General features: G+C 61.5%; 1 protein-coding gene across 4 annotated transcripts in view; it reads left to right on the forward strand.

The window, feature by feature from the left end:
* The window catches only part of LOC111146429 (vav guanine nucleotide exchange factor 2), a 161,131-nt gene that overhangs the window by 133,050 nt on the left and 2,445 nt on the right, over positions 1-25,636 (forward strand). For 3 of the 4 annotated variants that reach the window (XM_022501978.1, XM_022501980.1, XM_022501981.1), the window contains exons 10-26: positions 455-550; positions 1,148-1,216; positions 2,900-2,986; positions 4,825-4,910; positions 5,609-5,741; positions 7,814-7,923; positions 8,845-8,946; positions 9,376-9,464; positions 11,907-11,923; positions 12,681-12,702; positions 13,588-13,715; positions 14,897-14,971; positions 16,112-16,164; positions 17,356-17,472; positions 18,661-18,748; positions 19,717-19,840; positions 21,639-21,793. In XM_022501978.1, coding sequence (XP_022357686.1) covers positions 455-550; positions 1,148-1,216; positions 2,900-2,986; positions 4,825-4,910; positions 5,609-5,741; positions 7,814-7,923; positions 8,845-8,946; positions 9,376-9,464; positions 11,907-11,923; positions 12,681-12,702; positions 13,588-13,715; positions 14,897-14,971; positions 16,112-16,164; positions 17,356-17,472; positions 18,661-18,748; positions 19,717-19,840; positions 21,639-21,793 — 1,551 coding nt within the window. Of the gene's footprint in view, positions 1-454; positions 551-1,147; positions 1,217-2,899; positions 2,987-4,824; positions 4,911-5,608; positions 5,742-6,720; positions 6,736-7,813; positions 7,924-8,844; positions 8,947-9,375; positions 9,465-11,906; positions 11,924-12,680; positions 12,703-13,587; positions 13,716-14,896; positions 14,972-16,111; positions 16,165-17,355; positions 17,473-18,660; positions 18,749-19,716; positions 19,841-20,637; positions 20,725-21,638; positions 21,794-25,636 lie in introns of all 4 variants that reach the window. The other variant, XM_022501979.1, reaches the window with a different exon arrangement.

A 25,636-nucleotide genomic window follows, 5' to 3' on the forward strand; every position in this document is an offset into this window, starting at 1 on the left:
TGGTGCAGGGACCCTTTGCTCTCGCAGTGCTGGGGGGCATATCCCCTGCAGACGCGTGATGCCCGTGTGTCTGGGAAATCAGTGGGGAGCCCCTGGTTCCTGGGGGTGTCCCTGCCTCGTGTGAGAGGGCTTCCCTGAGGATGCCGAGGCCGGCCGGGGCTGGCTCCAGATCCCAGAGCCCTCAGGTGCCCACTGCAGACTCCTGGGCTACAGAGTGGCCGTGGGACCCTGCCCGCCTGCAGGGGAGCCCGCCCGTCTGCGTGCACCTGCTTTGGGAAGGGTCTGCAGGACACGCTGCCCATTTGGGGAGCCGGGCCAGGGAGGGACCGGACACCTGGGCCCCAGGTCAGGGCTGAGGTCCGCCCCTGCCCACTGCCTCCGCTGCGGGATGGGAGCGTTGGGGTCCAGCAGCCCGGGTCGGGGTGTTCATCCCCTGCTGCTCTTCTGTTGCCAGGAATGCACGCTGAAGGTCCAGGACGGGAAGTTTAAGCTTCAAGACCTGCTGGTGGTCCCCATGCAGAGGGTCCTCAAATACCACCTCCTCCTGAAGGTGAGTCCATGCGCGCGCTCCGGGGCCGCCTGCAGCGGCGGGGACGGGCCCCCTTGGGCCGGCGTGAGAGAGGAGCCAGCAAATCCGGACTCACAGCCCGTGTGCTGTCAGGACGGTGTTTCACCGGAAATGGACAAAGGGAAATTGGGATGGAAATCCGTGAGAGAGCCGAAAACTTGAGAGACAGAAACATGTCCCCACATCAGGAGTGAGAGTGGCCTGGGGGGGGGTCACTTCACCCAGTCTCTGAGCCTCCTGGTAGCCACGGTGGAAATGGCCAGACAGGCCTGGGGAGCGATGGTGGTGTCTGCCATGGGTCCACCCGTCACCGTTCGCCCAGAGCCTGGCTTCATGCTGATTTAAAGGGCTCCCCGTTCCCCAGCAGGTCTGGGGACACCCCCTTGCGAAGCAGTGTGTCCCCTGGGTGAGGGCTTGCTGTCTGTGCTGGGTTGGGCTGCTGAACTGGAGCCTGGGCCGGCGGGTGAGGACGTAACCCTGAGGGCCTGGCTCTGAGCCACCCCCTGTGCCGGGGGTGGGGGCAAGGACGGAGGGCAGCGTGTCTGCATGGGGACCTGGACATCTCTCTCGCCCCTGCAGGAACTTCTGAGCCATTCCACCGATCGGCCCGAGAGGCAGCAGCTCAAAGAAGCGCTGGAAGCCATGCAGGTGGGTAAACTGAGGTAGGGAGGGTCCGGGCCAGCGTGGGGCTTCACATACCAAGTCTGCGTGCTTTGACCGGAACGGGACTCGCTGACAAGCCTCATTCTGTCACCACAGATTAAGCTTTTCCTGGGAAGACAACAGGAGCAGGGTGGTGGGGGGAAAAGAGGGGGTAGGGGTAGGGGGTGGGAGCTCCCCCAGGGCAGAGAAGGTGGGTGGTGGGGGCTTCAGGCACGCGCCCCAAGCATCTAGGTCCCTGACCTGTGGCGACTTCCCTGGGCGTCCCTTCCTCCTGCTTTTCTGACCGCCCACCACGGCTCTTGCCAGGTCCCAGGCAGTGGACTCAGTCTGGGCCGTCTGGCCCCGTGCTGCCCACTGCCCCAGCCTATGGCTTTTGCTTCTGAAATGCCCTCCCCACCCCACCGTGCCACCTCCTCTCCTCTCCTCACTATATTCACTGCAAGCCTGGAAGGAGAACTCAGTTCGTGCCCTCCCCTTGCTCTAAAGCCTTCTTTGGCTCCTGCACTGCCCCCTGAGTCGGGCTAAGGCTTCCCATGTGCCTGGCTGTGCAGCTGTGTTTGCCACTAATGCCCTCAATCCCAGGGAGGCTCGGCCGCCCCCACACTTCTGTATGTGCCCCATCCTCTTCTGTCTCTGTGGGCTCGGGCTGAACCTCCTCCTTGTCACCTGGCCGTGTCCTGCACACCCTCGGTCTTTGCAAGGTGACCTTTCCCAGGAGGTTTGTCCCCCGCCTCGAGGATGGCTGTGCTGGGATAATGCCATCGCCCCTTTGTGCTCATTGCTCCCTGATCATGGTCACCTGTGCCCCAGCCAGGCACCATGCCCAGCACAGAGTAGGTCCCCTCCGTGCTGCTGCTGGGCAGGGGGATGACAATGTCCCCAGCACCTCCCAGGGGGAATGCTGACCTCTGTACCCTCTTGGGTGAGCTCCTTCCAGAGGGCAGGGGTCCGCCTCCATCTGTGGTTTCGACCCTATCCCCTAACCTAACCCTGGCATCGCTGTCCAGCCAGGCCCATCCTGAAACGTTTCTGCCTGAGGCTGCCCCAATAGCGCTCCTTGTCGGAACGGGCAGGAGGTGCTGAGGGGAGGTTAGAACTGGCTCCCACCTCGGCCTGGCTCAGATATTCCGCCCGAGGCAGCTTGCCCTGCTGGGGGGTCAGTGCCTCCGGCTGGATTCTCCGGAACAGGGCTTGGGGTCCCCTAGCCCCCAGGCTGGTGCTGGCCACCCCGGCGGGGGGGGGGGGAGCGCTGCGGGCACCGCCCCCTGGTGGCCAGCGGGAGGGCAGCGGTGCGTGGACAGCCAGAGCTAGACCGCGGGGTCACCCAGGTCACCCAGGTCTGCGCGGCTCCCTGGGAGTTCGGGGCCTGCCAGGTGCCCGTTCCCCATGAGCCGAGAAGCGGGCTGCTCAGGTCGAGGTGCTGTTTTCTTCTAGTCTGACCTGGGGGGGTCGAGCGGCCGGGCGGAGAGAAGCCGTTCCAGGAGGCGGCGGCTCGGCTCTCACCCCCGGACACGCCGCGTGAGGGTCGGTTCCCGGTCTTAGTTTGCCGGTGTGGCAGGTGGGGTTTCGAGGGCCTGCTGCTGCGGTGGCGGGTGGCAGGTGCCCTGACCGTGGGGCTGGGGGTGGGGGTCGGCCTGCTGACCCCTCCGCTGCCTCCGTTGCTTTCAGGACTTAGCGATGTACATAAATGAAGTTAAACGGGACAAGGAGACCCTGAAGAAAATCAGCGAGTTCCAGAGTTCTATAGAAAACCTGGTAAGTGTGGCCGATTCTTTAGGGCTCCACACCACGTTTCAGAAGTAACTTCCACGATCTCCGTATTAAATAAGCCGGCGGGGACCCTCCTCTCTCCCGGTCGGGGAAGCAGGCGCAGCCATGCACAGAGGTGGCCTCTTGCCGAGGGGCAGGCGCTGGGGGAGGAATGGTCCTGACCCCCTCCCGCCCTCCCTGGCCTGGACCGAGGACAGAAGGTTGTGGCTCCTGGGGGACCCTGAGGCCCCCCGCCCGCCCGGAGCTCCGCTGTCCCCAGGAGGGACAGTGGGGAAGGTTTCACTGCTCTGTCTCGGGGCGGCCCTTGGCTTCTCCCCTCCCCCTGCCTTCATTAGTGAGGGCGGAGGCCTCTGAGGACCTCTCCCCAGCCTGGTTCCTCAGAAGCTCAGCCTTGGGGCATGGGGCGAGCCACTGTGGCCTGCCAGGAAGAGGAGCCGCGTTGTCCCAGACTTGCTCCCCTGCCAGCCTGTGGCGCGTTCTCAGATCTGCTGGATGTGCCAGCCAGGCTTTCTGTACCCCGACACCGCTGGCATCTGGAGCTGGGCCGCGTTCTGTTGTGGGATTTGTGCCGTGCATTGTAGGGACTGAGCACCCCTGTCTGTGCACCCTACCCTCGGGGATCCCAGACATCCCCGAGCGTCGCCTGAGTACAGAGTCACCCGGCTGAGCCCGCTGGGTTTGCCCCCTGAATTGGCAGAGTCTGGGTGAGTCTGTCCGGGGCACATCGACACAGAAGCTAGGGCAAACAGCATTATGATGTGATCCCAGTGTTCTGTCTTTTTAGGAAGAGCTAGAAATGCCCGCATGTAAAGGAGGGGAAGGATAGAGGTGCCCCAGCACCCTGGCCGTGGCCTTATCCCCCGGGGATCATGTTTTCCCCGGGGATCCTTGATGCTTTCTAAGGGGTATATGATGCAAGTCTTGGGGTTCTGGAAGTTTCTAGATATGAGTCATCGTGTTCTTTAAATAACAAAAAGAACACAGTTGCGGTGAGCAGGTGCGGACCTGTCCTGGGGCAGGGTGAATGCTCAGCCCGCGGGTGTCTGCCCAGCCCACCTTTGGCAGGCAGAGGAGACGGAGCAGGGGCCCAGAGGCATACAGCTGGGCAGGGGGCTCACCCCACCGTGTGTGACCCTGGAGCTGTGCTGCTCTCAGCCTCGGCCCAGCGGCTCCTGCAAAATTCAGAAAACGTCTGCTGAGAACTGTCCGTCATGGCGCCACAGGCCCCGCCCCGTCAGCCTGCTGGAACATTCCCTTCTTCCCTTTCCTGTCCCGGTAGGCGGTTTCTTTGCAAGCCGTGCAGGGCACGCGTCAAGACGCGCCTTCTCTGAGTCAGAGCAGAGGGGAGAGACAAGCCAGTCCGGCATCCCAGCAGACCAGAGAGGGTTTGGACTGGAAGCCGCTTCCCGCGGGAAGGACGCCCGGCTGGAGGCCCCCTGGCTCCGCCCGTCCGCCCTCTGATCGGCCCTATTTGTTCTCCTCGGCTGGGCTTCCCGGGGTTGGGCGTCTGGCCCTTCTTACTGGGGCCCAGCTCTGGGCTCCACACACGAGCGGCCTGTTGCCATGACCCAGGCCATCAATCACTCCTTGTTCCTGCAGCACGGCTGGGGCGGGGCCCGTTCCCCTGTCCCCGCCGTCCTCTCCCACCCCGACCTGCACCCCAGGCAGCAACCGTCTGCTCGCTTCGCCCGGTTCTGCCTTCTGCATCCACGGGCAGCGCACCTGGAGGGCCCTGGGCCACCACCCTTCCTCTCCGCGGAGGTGCAGGGCAGGTGGGACCCCACTGTGGCTCTGGGGCTGACCGCCCGGCCCTTTCTCTCCAGCAAGTGAAGCTGGAGGAGTACGGGAGGCCGAAGATCGACGGGGAGCTGAAGGTCCGGTCCATCGTGAACCACACCAAGCAAGACAGGTGAGCGGGCTGGCCCAGGCTGCAGTCATGCCCCGCACCCCAGCGGCCTGGGAGCAGCCTTTCCCGGGGAGAGAGCCGCCTGCCCGCTCAGCCCCGTGTGCTTCTGCTCACTCGCTTCCTCCCTGCTCCGCGACATGATCCCCACCACGTCAGCTGGCGGCTGCCTTGTCCGTGGCCCTGGGCTGGGCTAGAGGGCAGCCAGAGCCCTGGCCTGTGAGCTCCCAGGCTCCCCCGGGGCCGGCAGGGGCAGAGCGGCCGCACGAGCTCTTGGCCGCGTACCTGCGAGGGAGCCCGAAGGCTCCGCGTGAGCCAGCGTGGCCCCCGCTCGTCCAGGGCCCTCCATGTGCACCTGCTCTGCGCAAGGCCTGGGGCTGTGGCAGGGGCCACGGTAGATAGGGGGCCTGTCCCTCTGGGGCTCCCATGCACTGGGGGGATGGAGCATGGAGGCCTGAGGAGCCCATAGGAACCTTGAGCCATGGGGGTGGGAAGCCAAGGAGGGCTTCCTGGAGGAGGTGTATGGAGCAGCTGAGACCTGCTGGGGGCTCAGAGTAGGCAGCTGAGCCAGGCAGCGGGATGGGACTCAGGCTGGGAGAGGGAACAGCCCTCCCGCTGCCCGTCACAGGCACTCGCTGGCTGCCGCGGGGCCTCAGAGCACGGGTCACGGGGCTGACGGCCGCCTGGCCGCCCCGCTGGGCCAGGTACTTGTTCCTGTTCGACAAGGTGGTCATCGTCTGTAAGAGGAGAGGCTACAGCTACGAGCTGAAGGAGGTCATCGAGCTGCTCTTCCACAAGATGACCGATGACCCCATGAACAACAAGGACGTCAAGAAGGTGGGCCCTGGGGCACCTGCTGGTAACGGCAGGGCCTTCTGGGGCCGAGGGAGGAGTCACGGGGTGGCTGCCAGAGCAGGGTCAGCCGGAATGGAAGTCAGCACTGACCCCGACTTGGTGGCTCTGCTCAGTGAAGGAGCCGCCTTCCTTCTGTCACCCTCTTGTCACTGTGCCTTCTGTTGACAGCACCCAGCTCTGTGCCAAGTCCCTGGCCCTTTGTCTTTGACTCTTGCCTGGGGTGGGCATCATGGGGATGGGGGAGGGGCTGCAGGGTGGCTCCGGAGAGAGCCAGAGTTTACACTGGGCCATCTGACTGCAGCCCGCATTGGCCCCTGCCGGAAGCAGCCTTCTTTGGATGGGGGCTCTGGGCAGGGCTGACTGTGGGGTGTTCCACTCCCATGTCCAGCCTGGGGGGGGTGTCCAAGGCTGTTGGGGGCGGGGCCATGGCTGCTAGGAATGGGTGGGCAGTGGCTCTTGGGGTGGGGCCAGCTGCTGCAGAGTGCTGCCCTGACTCTGGAGGTGGGACCAGGGATGCTGGGTGTGGCTGCCTCCCCCTCTGGTTTAGTCCCACTTCAGCAGAGGCCACTGTGCCCCAGGGCTTGAGCACCTGCTGTGTACATCCCTTGCTAGATTTGGGGGCCAGGAGCCAATGTGCTAAAAATCCCAGACTCTGGACTTGAGAGCTCGCAACACAGAATGCAGGTTCCACCTGGAAGGGCTGTTGGGGGCTGTTGGGGGCGGCCTCCACACCCCCCCTCCTGATGCACATTTCACACATTCGGATGTCGGAAACACCTTCTGAGGCTTGGGGCCGTAGGCACAGTCCCTCCCAGGTCTCGGCCCCTGGCCCCTCTCCTCTGGGAGGCAGAGCCTTGCCCCTGGCAGTGGCTGGTCCTGGGCTGTGGTACCTGACGCTGGGCCAGGCTGAGACTCCTAATGACCTGTCTCCCCTTTTCCTCCCTCTCCTCATGCCTCCTAGTCTCATGGGAAAATGGTAAGCGCCTGGGTCCTCCTCCTCTGCCTTCATCCCCTCAGGGCCCAGCCAGCCCTTCTGTTCTGAGCCTGAACGGCAGTGGGGACCCCGGCTGGGCCCGAGCAGGGCCAGGCTCCTGGCTTTCTTCTTCCTCCGTCCTGCTCCCTGTGCCCTCATCAGGACGCTGCTGTGCATTCGCTGCCATCGCAGAGGGTGACATGAGGGCCGCCTGCCCGCCCCGGCCCCGCCCTCTCCCACTCCCCAGAGGCGAAGGACCACAGGCTGTGTCATCTCGGTCATTCTCCGACTTCCCGTCTTCCCTCCTCCTCGCCCTCTTCTCCCTTTTCCTCCCTCCCTCCCCCTTCCCTCCCTCCCTTTCCCACTCCTTGTCTCCTTCCCCGTCTCCTCCCTCCTTCCTTTCTCCTTCCATCTTCTCCAACACCAGCGGGCTCAGACATTTCCACACTCTTCTTCCCAGGCCCCTTCGAACAGCCCTGGAGGCGGCCGGGCCTGGCGGGCGGTCCAGGGAGCCGCGGCCGGCTCCGGCTCAGGCGCTCCCAGCCCTGGTTTGGTGGTCATTTCCGTTCAGAGCAGGGAGTTTCTCAGGCTCCCAGTTAGGAACTGAAAGCGGGTGGACCACGGTGGCGGAAGGGCCCCTCGGCCCTGAGCACAGGCTCCCTGGGGACCTGCAGACCGGCCTGCTGAGCCCACAGAGAGTTCAGCGGAGGGCACAGCTTGGAGCGGGTGGGAGAGGGGTCCCGCGACATCTCATTAGAGGGATGCGTGCACACATGTGATACACGCATATGCACGCATATGGGCAGGCATGAGCACGAGTACCCGCTGCACACGTGTGCACACACGGGCACGAGTGTCTCATACACACGTGTGTGCACACGGGCACAAGTGTCCCATACACATGTGTACACACAGGCACGGGCACGAGTGTCCCATACACATGCGCACACACAAGTGGTCACGAGTGTCCCGTATACACGTGTGCACATTAGGGGTGGGCCAAGGGCCTGGTACACAGGTGCACGGGAGTCCGCGTGCCCCCGTAGGCCAGCTGTGAGCCCGCCCCCTTCTGCTCCCGCAGTGGTCCTACGGCTTCTATCTCATTCACCTGCAAGGGAAGCAGGGCTTCCAGTTCTTCTGCAAGACGGAGGACATGAAGCGGAAGTGGATGGAGCAGTTCGAGATGGCCATGTGAGTGCGCAAGTGACGCATGGCCACCCTGGCACCCCCGCTGGCTGGGCTGATTTCAAACGCCCAAGACCGAGACGGGTTGTGGCACCCCGAGACCCAGGCTCACCTGGGTAGCACCTTCACTGCTTTTCAATCTGCCCGGGGCCGACGCCCCTCCCCTGGGACATCTGCGGCCCCGAGGTAGAGCCTGGCACGGCCGGCCAGCTAGGAAGTGAGGGGCAGGGGCGGCTGCGGCACCGGTGGACTCCTGGTGACCTGCGTCCCCCACACCTTACGGGCGGCCGGACGGCCACCGTTTTGTGAAGGCACAGGGCTCTTCCCACGAAATCTAGAAGGAGCCCCTGTACATCCAACAGGGAAGGGATCCTTGGGGTCCCCAGACACACCGGCCGCTGAGGCCAGAGTGGGTCCTGGGGTCAGGCAGGCCGGGGGCCCCCGGGCAGGAGCACCCCCCTCCCTGGGAAGCACCCTCGGGTTCTGCGTCTCCCGTCGGGCCTTCCTTTGTCGCCTCCCGTGCATCCAGCTCTCGCACCGTCTGGTCGCGGGCGTGTTCGGAGTGGATGAACGCCGGGCGGCAGCACGTGTCCCCTAAAGCCTTCCGGCTCACCCCGAGCTAAGCGCGCTGTCGGTTCAGGTTTTAAATCTCGGGCTTGTGCACGGTGAGATCCCTAAGGGTGCGTGGCTGAGTGGCGGCAAGGCTGCCAGAAACCCCCACCGTCCTCCCAGAAGGAGCACGTGCCAGCGCGGCACGCCCACGAGCCCCCACCCAGACCCTCCTTCTGCCCGGGCTGTCGGGGCAGGTCCAGCCTGAGGCCTGGCTTCCTGACGTCCGGCCCGGCCTGCCCCCAAGCCTGGCTGGCCCCCAGGTCCGCCCCAGCTCCGTGTCGCTCAGGGCGTCTGGGTCTCTTTCCCTCCGGTCAGGTCCAACATCAAGCCAGACAAAGCCAATGCCAACCACCACAGCTTCCAGATGTACACTTTTGACAAGACCACCAACTGCAAAGCCTGCAGAATGTTCCTCAGGTGAGGCAGCCCTCTGGCCCGGCCCCTACCTGCCCGCCCTCAGGGAGCCTGGTGCTGTGTCTGCCGTGTGTCCCCCTTGCCCTGCCCCTCCGCCCTCCAGGCCAGCCCTGTGCTGGGCCCAGAGGGGCTGGGGTGTCCCTTCAGTGTCCGACCATCTGGGCCCTTGGGTGTTTTGGATCCAGCTGGGAAGGGAGGGGGCTGTCCCTGCAGGTGCCCCAGTCTTGCTGTGCACAGCAGCATGGCAAGGCCAGCAGAGGTCTGGGAGGGGAGCCGGCACTGGGCCACCCAAGAGGGCAAGGGTCTCAGGGGACCAGGGCTTCGAGGGTCGGGCGATCCGTGGGGCAGATGGTGAGGTGGGCCTGATGGTCTTTGGGCCATGCCCTTGGCTCACAGTCGTGCTCGTGTCCTCCCCCCACTCCACCCCCGTAGGGGCACCTTTTACCAGGGCTACCTGTGCACCAGGTGTGGGGTCGGGGCACACAAGGAGTGTCTGGAGGTGACGCCTCCCTGTAAGATCAGTGAGTATTTCCCCGCCCGGCCCCCCGCACGCGAGCCCCTGGGCTGACACGGCGCCCGTGACCTGCCCCGAGCTGTGGGTCCCCTGGTTCACAGCTGCCCCTGTACTTTGCTTCTGGCCTGACCCTCTTTGCGCATTTTCCTGTCCCACCACCGAGACCCCACAGGGCAGGGACCCGATGAGAAAGACCAGGGCCCAGAGAGGGGAGGACACCTGCCATAGTGCTCCCTCCTCACCGGGGGGCTCCTGCGCTTCTCTCTGCCTCTCTTTGCACCGGGTCCCGTTCTGGTTTTAAACGTGCAGGGCCTCCACCCCCAGACGAGCACAGAATGGCAGTTGTATGGTTTCTGATCACAGAGCGATGCCAGTCATAACTGTTCCTTACCCCTGGTTCTCCTGCACCAGACAGGTCTGGCCTTCCTGAGCCACAGCTACGGCCACGTCAGTGTGCCCCCTGGGCACGCACACACATGCATACACGCACACACGGCACCTACAGGGCTCCCGTGCTGTTCATCCCCGCGTGTCGGGGGAAAGCTGAGGCCCGGGGAGGGGAGGCGACCTGAGCCTGCCTCACTGACATCCAGGCTGCCCGGGCTTCTCTGTGGGGGAGGCCTTTGGGGGAGCGCCCAGCCTGCAACAGCTGGACGGGCAGCCAGAAAGCCCGAGACGGTTCTGAAGTTTTCGAAGCCGCCCCAAGCAGGGCTGGCTGAGCACTGGATCAGGTGGGGACGCTGCGGCCTGAGCCTGGGAGCCGGGGTACCTGCCGAGGGTCAGCTCTGCCCCCCACACTTCATGTGGGCACCCCCGATCCTCCCATATGCCCCTGAGATAGTCCATTGCCCTGTGTCCATGCTCGGGGAAGCTGCCCTCGGAGACAGCGTCAGCTGCCTGCAGGCAGATGGACAACGGAGTCAGGCCCGCTCCTCCCCACACACCTCCCGCAGAAGAGACGATTTTGTCCCTTCTTCATTTACTGTGACCCCTGGCCCGGCGCCCCGACTGGGAGGGGGGTCCGACAGGTGAGGCAGACCCCCTCCTCCGGCCGCAGGCCTGACGCAGCCCCCTCTGCGCCAGGGACCTCCTCTTGGCTGGAAATCCCGGCCAGAGCCCATGGGCAGAAATGCGGCTTTTCAGCTTTGCCCGTCGATACTGCCCTCTGGTGGCCGCGTTCCCTCTCATGGGCGACGGGACAGTTCCTTTTTGTCTTTTTTTTTTCTGATCCTAAAAGCAACATAATTACTTACCAGAAATTTGGGGACAAAAAGAAAAGAAATTGAATAAAGGAGAAAATAAATATCACCTCCAAACTTATAAAAAAGATAACCAAATGTGGTGTTGTAATATATTTCAAATTTTCTGTTGTGGAATGAACCTTTTGGGTTTTTAGTCTCCTGATTATTAAAAATACTCATTTCCCATAGAAAGTTGGGGAAACATAGAGAAGAGTGAAGGAGCTGATCGTCCACTCACGATGCCACCAGACGGGACGGCCGTTCTCCGGCGCGCCCCTCCCCCCACCCAGTCTGTTCTCACGCTCGTGCGTTTTTCATCATGCCTACAATTACGGGCAATTTCGTATCTTTTATAAGTCAAAGTTATCATGGACATCTTCCCCACGTCATTAAAAACTGCAGTGGGCACCTGGTTTTATTCTAGAAAGTTCCGTGCTGGTCCAGCACTCTCACGGTCCGTGCTGGGCTTGGGCTCCGGGCAGTGCCTGTGACCCGCAGCACGTCGGCTTTAACCGTTGCCGCCAGAGCCGGGCTCTCCCAGAACGGCGCTGCCCCCCCAGACAGCCTCTCCCCGGGAAGCCTTGCTGCTGCCCTCCTTGTGGGCCCCGGTGACAGCGCTGCCCCTCCCTGCCCAGTGCCCACGGGGCCGTAGGGGCTGTCAGAAACCGTCTGTCGAAAGCCGTCTGCCACCGTGTCGCATGGCGTTATGGTCACATTAGCCACGCGCGTTAGCCACCGTGGTCCTTGCTTAGTCCGGCGGTGGAGTGGCGGCCCCGCTGGTTGGATGGCTGGGGCCGAGCGGGTGCTGCTTCCTCCCCGGGGGCACCCCAAGGCAGGCAGGAAGAATCTTTGGGACATCAGACGAGTGGAGGCGCCCCGTGTCCGGGAGCAGGCCTGCTGGCAGACTGGTGGTGTGCGTCCTGACGCCTCTTGTCATGCCTGTGGCAGGCGTCCCTCATCAGGCGTGGGAGGCTTGCCTTTGAGCCCACCTTCCCCCGGGGATTTCTGGCACCTGCCACCATCGGAGCGGAGTCGGCCCAGGCAGGAAACCCCTTTGCCCGTCTGTGTTCCCCGGGGAGCCCTGACAGCCCGCGCTCCGAACGTGCCGGCAGAATGGAGAGACGCTCATGGTCGCCGGCCGGGCTCCTGTGGGTGGGGCCCCCCAGCTCGGGGCCTTGGTGGTGACACCTCACATGCTTCCTTTTCAGGTTCCCCTGCAGACCTGGTGAGTCCTCCGCACGGCTCCCTTCCCGCCACTCTGACCCCGCGCAGCCCTGCATCCCCGAGCCAGAGACACTCTATTGCTCCTGATCTCTCTGGGCCCGCGGCCGCCCTTGCTGGCACAGGGGCCTCTGGTGCTCACCTGGGGCCTTCGGTTTCCTTCACAGCCCTCAGTAGAAGCGGTCCCCGTGTCACAGGAGGCCCTGACCGCGTCACCTGGGCCCGGCCGCCCACCCGCCAGCCCCCATCCTGATGGGGCCGAGAGCCCTCTGAGGGCTGACTTAGGGCAGACGTCCCCACTGTGGGGTTCAGTCAAAGTGACCGGCACTTACGGGTGTTCGCTGAGGCTTGTGTGTGGTACAAACATGCCCTCAGGGAGGAGGGAGGAGCTAGCATTCGCGTGCAGGCAGCAGTACGTGTCCCAGATAGAGGACAAGCCCCAGGCTCAGAGCGTGGAGACCTCCCAGGGCTGGCGTAGTCAGGGCAGCCTTCTTGGAGGAGGTGGGAGTTCATGATAATGGATACATGTCCCAGAACAACAGAGGGGCACCAAGGTGGAGGGTGGAGGTAAGAATAGGGGAGGGGCTGTCCCAGAGTGAGGCCGTGTCACAGCTGCCCGTGGGACTCTGCGATGTGTCCCTCTCCTCCCCCTGTTCCTGCCTCGACCTTTCTCTCTCGGGGTATGGGGGCAGGGGGCAGACGGGGGTGTCAGTGCCGGGGCAGCCCTCCCTGATCACTATGGTCTGTCCTTACCCTCACAGGACGCCTCCGGAGCAGGACCTGGTGAGTCTGTGGGACTCGGCCCCTCTCAGCTGCCGTCCAGGTCCATGGTCACTCTGGGGTTTGGGCCTGGGCCTCTGTGACCTCCCAGCCTCACCCGGCCTTCTGGGCTCCAGGCTCCCAGGGAGCGTGCTCTCTCTGCGGCCACGTCCCCGGGGGGCCGTCGTAGTGTCTGATGACTGCCCAGCGTGGAGAGGGTCAGGGTCCTTCTGGGAGCTGGGGGGCTGCAGTCAGAACCCCCCCGCCGCAGGGTGGGCCTCAGAGAAGCCGCTGCTGTCCCTTTGCCCATCTCCCCACGTCCTCGTGCCCCCTGCTTTGCACACGTGCCTGGAGCGTGGCTTCTGGCTGTCGAGGGTGGAAGGCATCACAGGCTGAGCCACAGCCTGAGCCGGGCCACCGTGGCCGGAATGTCAGGAAGCAAAACCAGAGCCACACTGTGGCCAGGGGACGCACGTGTCGCGACCAGCCTGCAGACGGGCCCACATGCAGCTGGCAGGATCAGAGCAGGGCTCGGGCCAGGGGTGCCCAGCCAGGACCCCCATTTCAGCCCCGGAGCCACCCCAGCCAGCAGGGCCTCGCTCGCTCTGGCCCCCCATCTCTGCCTTCAGGGGCACCCTGTGTCCTGCTCCACACACAGACTCAGTCGCAGATTGGAACGGGGGCTGGGGAAGCACGGCAAGTGCCACTTGAAGTAAATGACCGCCGCCATAACAGGCCCCGAATCCGTTAGTCCCATGGTTTCCTTGCGACACTTACCAAGGGGACCTGGAGTCTCACGGGAAGAATGTAGAAGAATGTAGAGCCCTCCGGGGCCGAGGTCAGTGGCGCGCGGGCTGCCGCCAGGACTGAGTCTCCGAATGTGGGCCCCATCCTGCCCTGTGCCCACAGGTCCCAAGATGGTGGCCGTGCAGAATTACCACGGCAGCCCGGCTCCCCCGGGGAAGCCAGTGCTGACCTTCCAGACGGGCGACGTGATCGAGCTGCTGAGAGGCGACCCCGAGTCTCAGTGGTGGGAGGTGGGTCCCGGGGCCCTGAGGGGCGGGTCTGGGGATGAGACGACGTGCGGTGGAGGGAGGCAGGCTGCCGGCAAGACCTGAGTTCCCTCCCGGGCAGGAGTCCGGGGTTCCCCAGCCCTGTGTTCCTCGGGGTGTCTGCTTTCACAGGAGGAGCCCAGCGTCCCCTCCCGTGTGTCTCCTGCGGCAACGGGGCAGTGAGGCCTCATGCCGGCCCCGGGGTGGGGCGGGGGGAGACACCGTGACTGAGACCCACCGCCTTCCCCCCCGGAGGCGCCCCGTGGGGGAGCCGAGACAGATGTGGACACAGGGTGTGTCCGGGTTGGTTACAGTTCGGAGCCACGACCCCGTTCTGTGAACAGCCCCTCAGCGGCGGAGCCCTCCTGCGCCACCCGCCCGGCCCCGAGACCCACAGGGTCCGCGTGGTGCCACGGGAGCTCGGGGTGCTCGGCCCAGCCTGGCCGGCCAAGGGGACGGAGACCTGCTTAGAGTGCATATTTGTTGGTGTTGCCGTGACCGTGACTGCCGTCACTTGTTTCGTGATGGTCGCTCGTCACTACCTGCTTCCTGATGAGTTTGTTGCGCTAGAGCACACCGTCGCGTGACTGGGTACTCGGAAGGCGCGGGAGGGAGGAGGGTCTGCGGTCCAAAGTGTCCCACTCTGACCCCCGTGGCCCGGCTCCCCGGCTCACGTGTCCCCAGAGCCTTCGGTCCTGCGTGGCCTTGCAGAGACGTTTTGCCGGCATGCACGGGGGAGGCCGAAGCGGAGCTGCCAGGAGGACTGGGGAGGGGACGGGAGGAGCAGAGGCCGAGCCCCGGCCCCTGCAGACCCTCCCAGGCCTCTATCTGACCCCCTCCCTCGTGGGCGCACCCCTTCCGTTTGAGAAGCTCCCTGTCGCCGCGAGGACTGGAGGGCAGCGGGGGGCGGGGCTCTAGCCCCAGCTCCGAGCGTCTCTCAACTACTTCTCTGGGCCTCAGTGTTCTCATCTGTGAAGTGAGGGCGCCCCCAGCCTTCCGGCCCGGCGGTCAGGAGGTCAGCTGAGGCCGCAGCAGGGGTGCTGCGGCACGGGCTCGTCTTAGGACCCGCCCTCGCCCCGTCCTTAGAGTGAGCTGAGCCGCAGGCTCTGCCCTCCCCACGCGCTCCCGCTGGCCTGGCCTGGCCCCCATCGTCCGTCTCCTTCCAGGGTCGGCTGGTGCAAACCAGGAAGTCCGGCTACTTTCCTAGCTCGTCCGTGAAGCCCTGCCCCGTGGACGGAAGGGTGAGCACTTCCCACAGAAGCTTCTGGAGCACTGTGGCAGGGAGGCCGAGGGGCCACGCGGGCATCTGGCTTGTTCAGCACATCCTCGCCAGGTGGCCGTCGTGAGCTGGCCCCGGAGCTGGGGACCGGGGGGGCCGAGGGGCAGGGGTGCCGTTGGCCTGAAGGGCTCAGCTCGTTGGGTGCTGCATTTTTCATAGTTCTAGAAACACAAAAACGGGCATTTCTGCAGCAGTTGTGATGGACAGAAGACCAAAAATGTTGCCTTTCTTCAAATTTTAGGGACTCAGTCTTCTGGCCTTACAGAAAGGGGAAACTTACAGGGGAGAGTGCCCCCCTGGACATTAGGATTCAGATCTAGACTTCAGCATGTTTGGAAAAAGGCCTTTCGTCTGAGTAGTGTGGAGTGAACCTTCCTGTTACAAAAGGCGTCAAGCCCTCAGTCACGAATCATGGAATCACCCCACCCGCCCTCTGGAAAGGGCATTTAAAAGTGCCAGAGGGAAATTTCTCCAGAGGGAGCAGGAGGGGGTAGGGGACACCACGGGAGCCCTGGTACACCCTCTAGGCCCCGCCAGCCTCTGGCCCCATCTGCCCGTGTCAAGGGGACCGGACCACAGAGGAGGTCCCATCCCTGCCCTGGGCCTCAGTTTCCCCACATGGTGAATGGAGTGGGAGGGGCCAGGCAGTCCATGAGGCCTTGCCTGGCTTGTGGCACAGTGAGGGGAGGCCAGGGTCAGGGGCTCTGGCTGGTGAGGGCACGGTGTGGGGCCTCAAGGCTGCTGGGCCAGCGTGTGGCCCGACCCCTGGAGGACAGGCCACTGCCCACAAGAGGATACCGGCCCCTGGGTCCGTGAACTCTTCTGTGGCACAGAACTGTCGCTGTAGTTTGTGCTCCCGTCTCTGTTGGGACGTTCCTGCAGCCTTCAGTCACCCCTCCCCGGGGACCCGTGCCCTAGCCTTTGGTCGCTGCAGAGTCCATCAAACCCCCTGGGATCGCCAGGGCTCTGGGGCTAAGTCCACAGGCGCCACAGCAGCCCGTGCTGGGCCCGAGGGTCAGGTCCCTGATCATGACAGACCCGCTCCGGCCCCACTCGGGACAGCCCCCCCGTGGGACGTTAACCTGAACGTTCTCTCCCGCAGCCACCCGTCAGCCGGCCGCCATCCCGCGACATCGACTATACCGCCTACCCCTGGTGAGTGGGGGGGTCGCGGTGGTCCCGTGAGCCTGCGAGCAGGCGGAGTGGGGGCCCCAGCTGCCTCACGCTTGTGTCTGGGGATGGCTGAGCCTTGGCCGGCCCTCTGACCGGGGCCCCGGGGAGGCAGGTTTTCCCCATCGTGAAAACAGATCATCGGGTTATCGTGGGAGAATGAAGCTCCCCCTTTATTTTTTACGTGAGCTTCATCATAGGAAATATAGGAGAGTGGGGCCAAACCTGAAATCATGCATGTCTGCGTGGGGCAGCTCGATGAGAACCTGAGCGGTTGGTTAACGAGAGCCTGACGGGCAGCGTTTTGGGAGCGAGTCACAGAACAGGTCAGCTCGGGGGGCCGGCTGCCTGTCCCCCACACTGTCTTGGACGAGGGACCGGCCTAGGTGGTCATGACTCCCTGTGCTCCGTGCCCTGCAGTGGCCACGGAGCCACGGGCAGCTCAGGTGTGGTTAACCCCTTCCCTGGGGGTGTCTGGCCTCGGGGTTTCCATCTGGGGGCTCATCCCATGCCGAGTGGTGTGACAGCCGCACCCTCGGGGCCCCGGCCTCCTCCACCCCTGCGCCTGGCCGCCCCCTCCAAGCCCAATATGCCGCAGTTCCATCCCCCTGGTGCCATGCGCCCCGCACTCACGTCCGGGGTCAAGGCACAGGACTGGCCTGTGACGCGCATGGGAGGGAGTGACAGACAAGTTCATCTCCCGATGCGGGTTCCAGCCCAGCTGTGTGTTGTGCATCCGAGTGCCCAGTCGGCCTGGCGGGTGGTGCCGTGGGAGAGGTTTGTTTGGGAGGGGGCGGTGGCGCTCGCCTGACTGTGTCTGGGCTGGGCTGCCCGTCAGTGAGGCGGCAGTCCGTCAGTCTGTCCGAAACCGTTAACGGAGAAGAGCGCGGACTCCCACGTGCAGCCCCAGAAGTCAGAGCCCCGCACCCGTGTGTGTCGCTAGGACCGGCTTTTCCAAATCCGCTCGCAGATCGGGTTCTGTAGAAAACCCCCCGGGGCCGGGCTGAGGTCCAGGGCCTCATTCCTCCCCAGGATGATATCACACCATGCGCGCCCCCCTACAGGGGCTCAGCATCCTCCTCCCTCCATGGCTCCCGGTGCAGGTCAGCGTGTCGCAGAGGCCTGGGTGTCCTCCAGGAGGCGCCCCGTTAACACCCGGCCTCGTCCCCCTGCTAGGTTTGCGGGCAACATGGAGAGGCAGCAGACGGACAACCTGCTCAAATCGCACGCCAGCGGGACCTACCTGATCAGGGAGCGGCCGGCCGAGGCGGAGCGCTTTGCCATAAGCATCAAGTACGTGGTGGCCCCGGGGGGGCAGGGAGACCCCTTCCCCGGGGCCACTCTGGACCACGAGCCCATGCCCCCATGGGTTTGGGGTGGCCGTGGACTTCGTTGCCTGAAGCAGGACACTTTGGAGATGAAAGCGTGATGGTGGGTCTGCACAGGGTCGCAGGCCGGGGACACATGTGAACGCCCTGCCTGAAGCCTCGGGGTGGGCCTGGTGCCACGGCTTTCTAGGTTGCAGAGCCCACCCAAGTGCAGTGCCTGAGTGGGGCAGGGATGTCCTGAGAGGTCAGGGGCTGGCAGCGGAGTGCGGGCTGTGGGGCCGGTCCGTGGTGCGGGCAACAGGCTGGCACCAAGTCAGGAAGCAGCAGAGACGTCCCTCACCTGATAGGAGTTCATGCGGCACCTGCTGGGGGCCCGGCCTGCAGGGCTGCCTTGTAGGGCTGAGAGCCGTCTGGGAGCTGGGGGTGGGGTGAGCACCCCGCGCCCCTGCTGACTTTAAGTCCCGGAGAAACTGGGTGGTCGGCCAATACCCCCTCCCCAGGAGGGGCCACTGGCCAGCCGGCGTGGGAATATTTGCTGGTTGTTTGTTGCATTAGTGGATTTCCGGTTGTTAAACCAGCCTTGCATTCCGGAGTGGCCCGCTGGGTGCGATGTAGACGCCTTCTTTTTTTTAAATCATTGTGGTAGATATTTTTTTAAAGATTTTTATTTATTTATTGGACAGACAGAGAGATCACAAGTAGGCAGAGAGGCAGGCAGAGAGAGGAGGAAGCAGGCTCCCCACTGAGCAGAGAGCCTGATGCGGGGCTCGATTCCAGGACCCTGGGATCATGACCTGAGCCGAAGGCAGAGGCTCAACCCACTGAGTCCCCCAGGCGCCCCAGACTCCTTGATACCAGGTTTCTGTAGGCGCGCACAGGGCAGAGACTCAGTCCACCAGGGGCTTACTGAGGATTTCCGCGTCTAGAGTCTCAGTGGGTGCTGGGGTGTTTCCTTCTCTGGCGAGGTCTGTCTGGCTTTGGTAGCCGCGGGAGGACTAGAGTGGTATTAGGGGAGGAGGGGGCATGAGGAGGCTTTTCTGAAGGCCACGTTTGAACGGAGGAGACCAGTCCAGGAGGTGAGGATGGCGGGGGCAGCCCTGGTGGGCGGGGACTTGGCCCGAGTGGTGACTCAGCGGCCTGGACCCTTTACCAGGTTCCACGACGAGGTGAAGCACATCAAGGTGGTTGAGAAGGACAGCTGGGTCCACATCACGGAAGCGAAGAAGTTTGAAAGCCTCTTGGTATGTGGTCCTGTGGCTCCCGTGGCCTGGTCCACGGGGTCAGGGGAGGGCCCGGGTCCCTCCACCACCAGACCGAGGAGGAGCGGCTTGCCGCACCGTGCTCCCAGCAGGCCGCACTCACGGAGCACCAGGGCCCGAGGGGCTTCTGCGTCGCTGGGGAAGACCCAGGGAAATGCGTCTGAAGGCTCCTTGGGACAGTTTTGGGCCTCGAGACAGCCCCCGCGTCGGGACTCCTGGCTTCCCTGGGGGGCACAGTGAGGGGACGGCCCAGCCTGCACCCCCACTGCTCCCTTCCCAGCCAGAAGGCACGCACAGGCCACCTTAATGGGATTTTAAAGCAAGACCTGTTGTGCGTTTTCTAAATTGCGAGCATCCCGAGGACCGAGAGGATCCGACTCGAGCCCCTGAGCCCTTAGATGGCCCACTGTGGCCGCAGAAAAGCACAAAGTAAAATGTTTCCATGGTCTCCCACCCCAAAACCCAGTGTGAACCTTCCAGGGTGAGTCCTCCCGACCTCGAAGAATCGCTTAGGTATGGTTTTTGCCACGGCTTTCGAACAAAACCATTGGCCATGCTGAGCTGTCAGCTTTTCAAGGCGATAGACTTGGCCGTTGGCACAACCCTCTCCTCCCCGGGCTGGTAGCCACGTGGCCTTCGGTCACCAGCACCCGCTGTTCTTTCGGGGAACGCTTCCCTGCTGTCGGACGTGTGGGGTTTCAGGCTTCTCCGTCAGAGAGCGGCCCCGAGCCTCTGAGTGCTGGTCCCGGCTACCCCTGATTTTCCTTGAGCGGCAGCTGGAGAGAAACGCTGGCTCGGTGGTCTTTGAGATACGGACCACCCGCCCTGGAAGGGGTGCTGGGCAGAGAGGACGAGTACCAAATGAAACTGAGGTGGGAGAGGGAGGCCAGGGATCCTGGGAGGACTTCCCGGAGGCGGTGACAGCAGCAGTGAGCACGTGTGTCCCGCAGGAGCTGGTGGAGTACTATCAGTGCCACTCGCTCAAGGAGAGCTTCAAGCAGCTGGACACCACGCTCAAGTACCCCTATAAGTCCAAGGAGCGCGCGGCCTCCAGGGCCTCCAGCCGGTCCCCAGGTAATGCCCGCACCTGCCCGGCACGCCAGCGCTCACCCGGACGTGACCGGTCTGCCCTTTTCCCACGGCCCTGGCTTTCACTACATCCCTGAGCTTGAGGAACGCTTTCTGGGGGACTGACGCCAGGAGCCCCTGCCCAGTCCCGACCCCTGGGAGCAGTGGCTCAGGCCCCCCAGCCCATCACAGGCACCCTCCTGAGCCGCAGTGTCCCGGTTGGTCCACAGGACAGGTGGGGCGTGTGGGCTCTTGGCGGTTGCTCTGGGGCTTGGTACCCGTGCCCAGACAGAGAGCAGGGCAGGTCCCATCTGTCCTTAGGTCCCTCCCTGTGCACCCCAGCCCCCTGAGGCCCTCACCGTGAGGGAGCCGGAGCTGGTGCCTCCATCCACGGGCCAGGCTCACCACCCAGGACAGGAGAACACCTCGCTCTAGACCCACCTGGAGTTAGAGGCAGGGCGAGCCTAGAGTGTTGGAAGTCCAACCCATGACTGTCCGCTGCACCAGCCCCCATCCCCAGCGGCCTGGGCAGAGCAGGGCGGGAGAGGAACTGTGGACCTCCAGCGAGCACTGGTGTGCACTGGGCCGGCTCCTTGGAGGAGTAGTTTCTGAGACCCTGGAGGCAGCCCACCCGCCGGGAGGAGGTCCAGATTCTCCAGGGAACAGGCCCAGAGAGGCGGAGGGAGGGGCTGCTCCAAGGCTGTCAGGCTGCCCCTCGCCGGCCGGGCCCCCCCGCACCCCACGCCCTGCCCGCACGCGCCCAGAGCGCACCGGCTCTCACGTCCTTTCTCGCCTCTTTGCAGCTTCCTGTGCCTCCTACAACTTTTCTTTTCTCAGTCCTCAGGGCCTCAGCTTTGCTTCTCAGGGCTCCTCCGCTCCTTTCTGGTCAGGTACCGCTGGTGCTCGGGGCATGGGGGGACCCGGCCTGCTGCCTGCCGGCCCACGGCCCCCGCCCGCAGCTGCCCGCAGCCGGGCACGGGGCGGGGCCGAGGGGCCAGGGCCAGGGAAGGGAAGGGCCGGCCACGGGGGCAGGGCCGCAGACGCGGTCAGGCTGGGCACGCCCCCCTCGCTGCCATCAGCTCTCAGGCTCGTGCACCCCCACGGCCACTCCCCAGCTTGCCGGCTGCTGTCCCTCCCCCCTTGCGAGAGCTCTACCTCTGGTAGTGGCAAGTAGCTGGGCGGTCACCTTTGGGGTGAAGGCGGGCACAGATCGGGCGGGCCTCACTGGGTGGGCCCTGGAGGTCGGGGGACGGGGTCCCAGTCGGCCCCGACGGCTTGGCCCTCCGCTGCCCCAGTCAGAGCCCCTCCCCAGCCGCTGTGTGCGTCCCTTCCGTCACAGACATCGTCCCCTGCTCACAGGACTCCTGGGTCCCCCACGGAGCTGGTCTCGCTAGGTGTCCGTGTTTGGTTTGGGGATCTGGAAGTCGGGCCCCAGGACCCTGGGGTCTGGCTTCAGGGGCTCCATCAGAGTGCAGGCTGCGAGCTGGGCGGCGGTCACTCAGCTGACCGCTGGCCAGGTGACACTGGTGCACCAGGCACGCAGGGGGAGGTCCTGCGAGAGTTGTAGTGGTCAGAACACCAGCCTCCGCTCTGATCCCGTGATCACACTTGGCCGCGACGGCCCCCACTGTGGCTGGCACCCGCTCCCGGTGCCATCATGGGAGGCTCCAAGAGGCCATGGCCTGTCGGTCTGGGTGGAATTGGAAAGCAGTCTGTGCCATCAGAACCTTTTTGCGCGCAGAGGGCCAGGCACCAGGCTTGGCCCCGCTGCCCGCTGTGTGACCCCGCCCATCTCCCCCAACAGTGTTCACGCCCCGTGTCATTGGCACGGCCGTGGCCAGGTACAACTTCGCTGCCCGGGACATGCGGGAGCTCTCGCTGCGGGAAGGCGACATGGTAAAGATCTACAGTCGCATCGGCGGAGACCAGGGCTGGTGGAAGGGCGAGGCCAACGGACGGGTGAGTGGGGCAGAGTGGCCTGGCTCAGCCTGGGCTAGGTGTGGGCAGGCTGGCATCTCAGTGCTCCTGCCCCAGCACCGTGCCCACAGCCTCTGAGCCGCAGACCCGGGCTGTCCCCGTCGGAGCTGGATCCAGACCCATCTGACACTGTATCTGTGCTCAGTCCCGCCCTGTGGTCCTCTGTGGCCACGGCAGGGGGAGCGCGTCACACACAGTGCTCACGTTACTTGTGGGTCCTCACTGGCCTCACTTGCACCCTGAGGAGATGGGAGGGGCACACCGTGTTCCCACCTGCCCTGCTCTTCCTGAGGACTCTCTGTTCCCTGTCCACCCTGTGACCCTGCAGCACTCCATGGCTCCCTATTGCTGAGCCCTGTCTGGACGCCCTGGCTTCGACCTGGCTCTGTCAGCACTCACCCAGCTGGGCACTGGAGCCCCACATGGGGCAGAGTTGGAAATGTGCAGCTATCCTTGGGGCCACGCTGCCCGCAGGCAGGCACGCTGGGCTGTGGAGGGTCCGCCTGCCTTGGCTCCCATTGCCCACCATTCTGTTGCCAGGTGACGGGATCCCGTCTGCCTCCTCCTAGCATGTTGGCTGCCCTTTGGAGGCCTGGGGTCAGATCCATTTTCCACCCCATAGCCCTTCAGCAGTGTGAGGCCACCGAGTCTTAGGCAGCTGACCTGAAGGGCTGAACCACTAGCTGTCAAAGTGGCCCTTGGTTTCCAGTTTCCCAGGTGACTCAGAACTGCTGGTTTAGAGCCTGCTGGTGTAGACAGTCCTGTTGCTTTGACCCTGTTTTGAAGTGTTGCCTTTTGGCTGTGGCACTTCTTCTTGCTTTAAAGGCTACTATGGTATTAGAACAAGCCGACTTTTGTGGGGGAAGTGCTGTGTGTGGCAGACCTCAGTGTCTCTTGTATTACTTCCAGCTTTTTTGTATTCTTATATTTAAGGTAGATGTAAGATAAAATGTTACCTTAAAACAGAATTTTAGAACTAGTCTGATCTCACGGTCTCTGCCTTTTAATGGGTGTGTAGCCTGTTTATACTTAATGTAATTACTGAGCTGCTAAGAGTTAAAGCCGTCATCTTTCTGTTTATTTTCTATTTGTCACATCCATTTCTTCTTTCTCCTCTTTTCTTGCGTACTTATGAATTAATCAGTTTTTTGTTTTGTTTTGTTTTGTTTTGTTTTGTTTTGTTTGCTGTTCTACTTCCTGGCCCCTTGGCGGGTCTGTGAGTCACACATTCTTTTCCTATTATTTAGGTAGTTACTCTAGGGATTAGAGTGTGCACTCTGACTTCTGAGAGCCATTTTAAATTAGTACATTTACTACTTCCCAGATGACGCAGAGACTGTACAACTTTGACTGTACTCGTGTTCCTCCCAACTTTCGTGCAGCTCTTGTCATGTATCTTAAGTCTTCATATTTCTCAGCCCCGTGAGACATTTTTGTTTTAAGCAGTTAGTGTTTGCTTAGAGTTACTACATATTTATCTTCCCCGGGGCTCCCCATTCCTTCCTGCTTTCTTGTATTTCCATCCAAAACCATGTTCCTGCTGCCTGAAATTCCCTCTTCTAGGTACTTTTTTTTTTTTTTTTGAGTGTGAATCTGCTACTAATAAATTCTTAGTTTTTGTTGGAGCTGAACACCTCTTTATTTAATTTTCTTCTTTTTATGTTCTCATTATAAAATGTTTGTAGGTGTATGTTGACACAGTTTCAAGCCTAAAGAGAAGTTGCTGTGGCACAAAAAACTCCACATGCCCAGATTTAGCAAATAGGAGTGGTTTGCACATTTGCTTTACCATTTGTGTTCTCCCTCCCTCTCTGCCTACCTTTCTCTTAGCTGTTCGATAGTAAATTGCAGAAGTCCTACCCTTTCCCCACAGCCCCTAAATACTTCATTGTCCTATGATCAAAGACATTCCCCTTGACAGAATGTGATTATCTAATCCACGGTCCATATTCAGATGTCAGCAAGTGTCCCAACTGTGTCACGTCCACCTAAATGAATTGCTTTTACTTGCTGTGGCCCTCAACTCTCTTTGTTCCACAACAATCCTCAGCCTTTTTTGGTCTTATGTGACTTTGATGTTTTTGAAGAGTACGGGCCAGTCATTTTTGTAGACTTTTCCTCCATTTAGGTTTGATATTTCTTTGTGATTAGGTTATGTATTATGTATTTCCAGTAGGAACACAGTACATATATTCTATCCTCTTCAGTACTGTAGTGTCTTATCCAGAGGCATATGACGTCAGTTTGTCCTATTATTGTGACATTAATTTTGATCATTTGGTTAAGGTGATAATCTGCCGAGTTCCTCCACTGTGAAGTTACTGTAATTAATTAGTAACTTCCAGGGTAATACTTAGAAACTATTAAATATCCTGTTCCACATCTAACTTTCACCTACGAGTTTTATTGTTATCATTCATTGGTGAATTTTGTCTCATTACTTGTTCGTATCATGGTTGATTTTTCCAGCCATTGTTTCTTTAACACTTTTTAGGTGCATCCGACTGTAAGGGGACAGCCTTCCCTTCTCTTGGTCATCCCCCAGAGGGTCGGTCCTCCCTCCAGGGGGACCTGCTTCCTTTTCGTGAGGAATCATGTCGAGCTCATTTTCAAATAGTACTCTCTAGGGGATAAATTTGAGGCTAGCAAGCATTTTCTTTTGGCACTTTGGTAATATCATTCCATTGTCCCCGGTTCCATCATTTCTGTAAAGAGCCAGCCAACTTTTTTTTTAAAGGGCAGGGAGGGACAGAGGGAGAGCAGGAGAGAGAGAGAGAGACTTTCAAGCAGGCTCCATGCCTAGCACAGAGCCCAGCTCAGGGCTCGATCCCACACCCTGAGATCATGACCTGAGGCAAAATCAAGAGTTTGATGCTTAATGGACTGAGCCACCCAGGTGCCCCAAGAGCCAGCCAACTTCTCAGCATTGCTTTTCTGTAGGACATTTTTTTTTTAAAGATTTTATTTATTTATTTGACAGACAGAGATCACAAGCAGGCAGAGAGGCAGGCAGAGAGAGAGGAGGAAGCAGGCTCCCTGCTGAGCAGAGAGCCCGATGCGGGACTCGATCCCAGGACGCTGAGATCATGACCTGAGCTGAAGGCAGAGGCTTAACCCACTGAGCCACCCAGGCGCCCCTGTAGGACATTTTGCTATTACTCCCCAGTGGGGGGTTATATGTTAAAAAAAAAAATCTGATATTTATCAGTTTTACTATAGTGTGCCTGGGTGTTGTTTTCTCTGTACTCACTCTGTGTAACATTTGTTGAGATTTTTAAATCTGTGGCTTGATGCCCTTCATCAGTTCTGGACGTTTCTTCCAATCATGTACCTGCTCTGTTTTCTCTTTTCTCCTTCAGGGGCTGTATTCCCATGGGTGTCACGTCCTTTCATCTAGCCCAGATGTTATTGACCTTCTTTGACATGTTTTCCACCCATTCCCTTATTTCCCATCTAGCTGCTTTGCACTGGCCCCTCTTCTGGTCCACCGATACTCTCTTCCTCTCTGTCTAATCTGTTACTAAATCCTATTGGGTTCCAAATTTCAGTCCTATTTTCCACTTTTGGATTTCTGTTTCTATGTGGCTTCTGGTTTCAGTTCTCTGGTATGTTTTTATGCTTTATCCTGGGCTTTCTGGAACATAGGTGACACAGTTACTTACATTTCCTGACTGATGACTCCTGTCCCAGAATGACCTGTTGACTGGTTTCTGTCGCCTGTGTTTTCTCTTAGTTCCTGTCACTCCGTCCTGACTGAATGATGAGCTTGTGTAGAAAACACCACTGAGACTTGGGATGATGTAATTTTCCTTCAGGGAGGATTGA

Source organism: Enhydra lutris, unplaced genomic scaffold (genome assembly GCF_002288905.1).
Source record: "Enhydra lutris kenyoni isolate GAN:26980312 unplaced genomic scaffold, ASM228890v2 scaffoldscaffold13, whole genome shotgun sequence".
Lineage (NCBI taxonomy): Eukaryota > Metazoa > Chordata > Mammalia > Carnivora > Mustelidae > Enhydra > Enhydra lutris.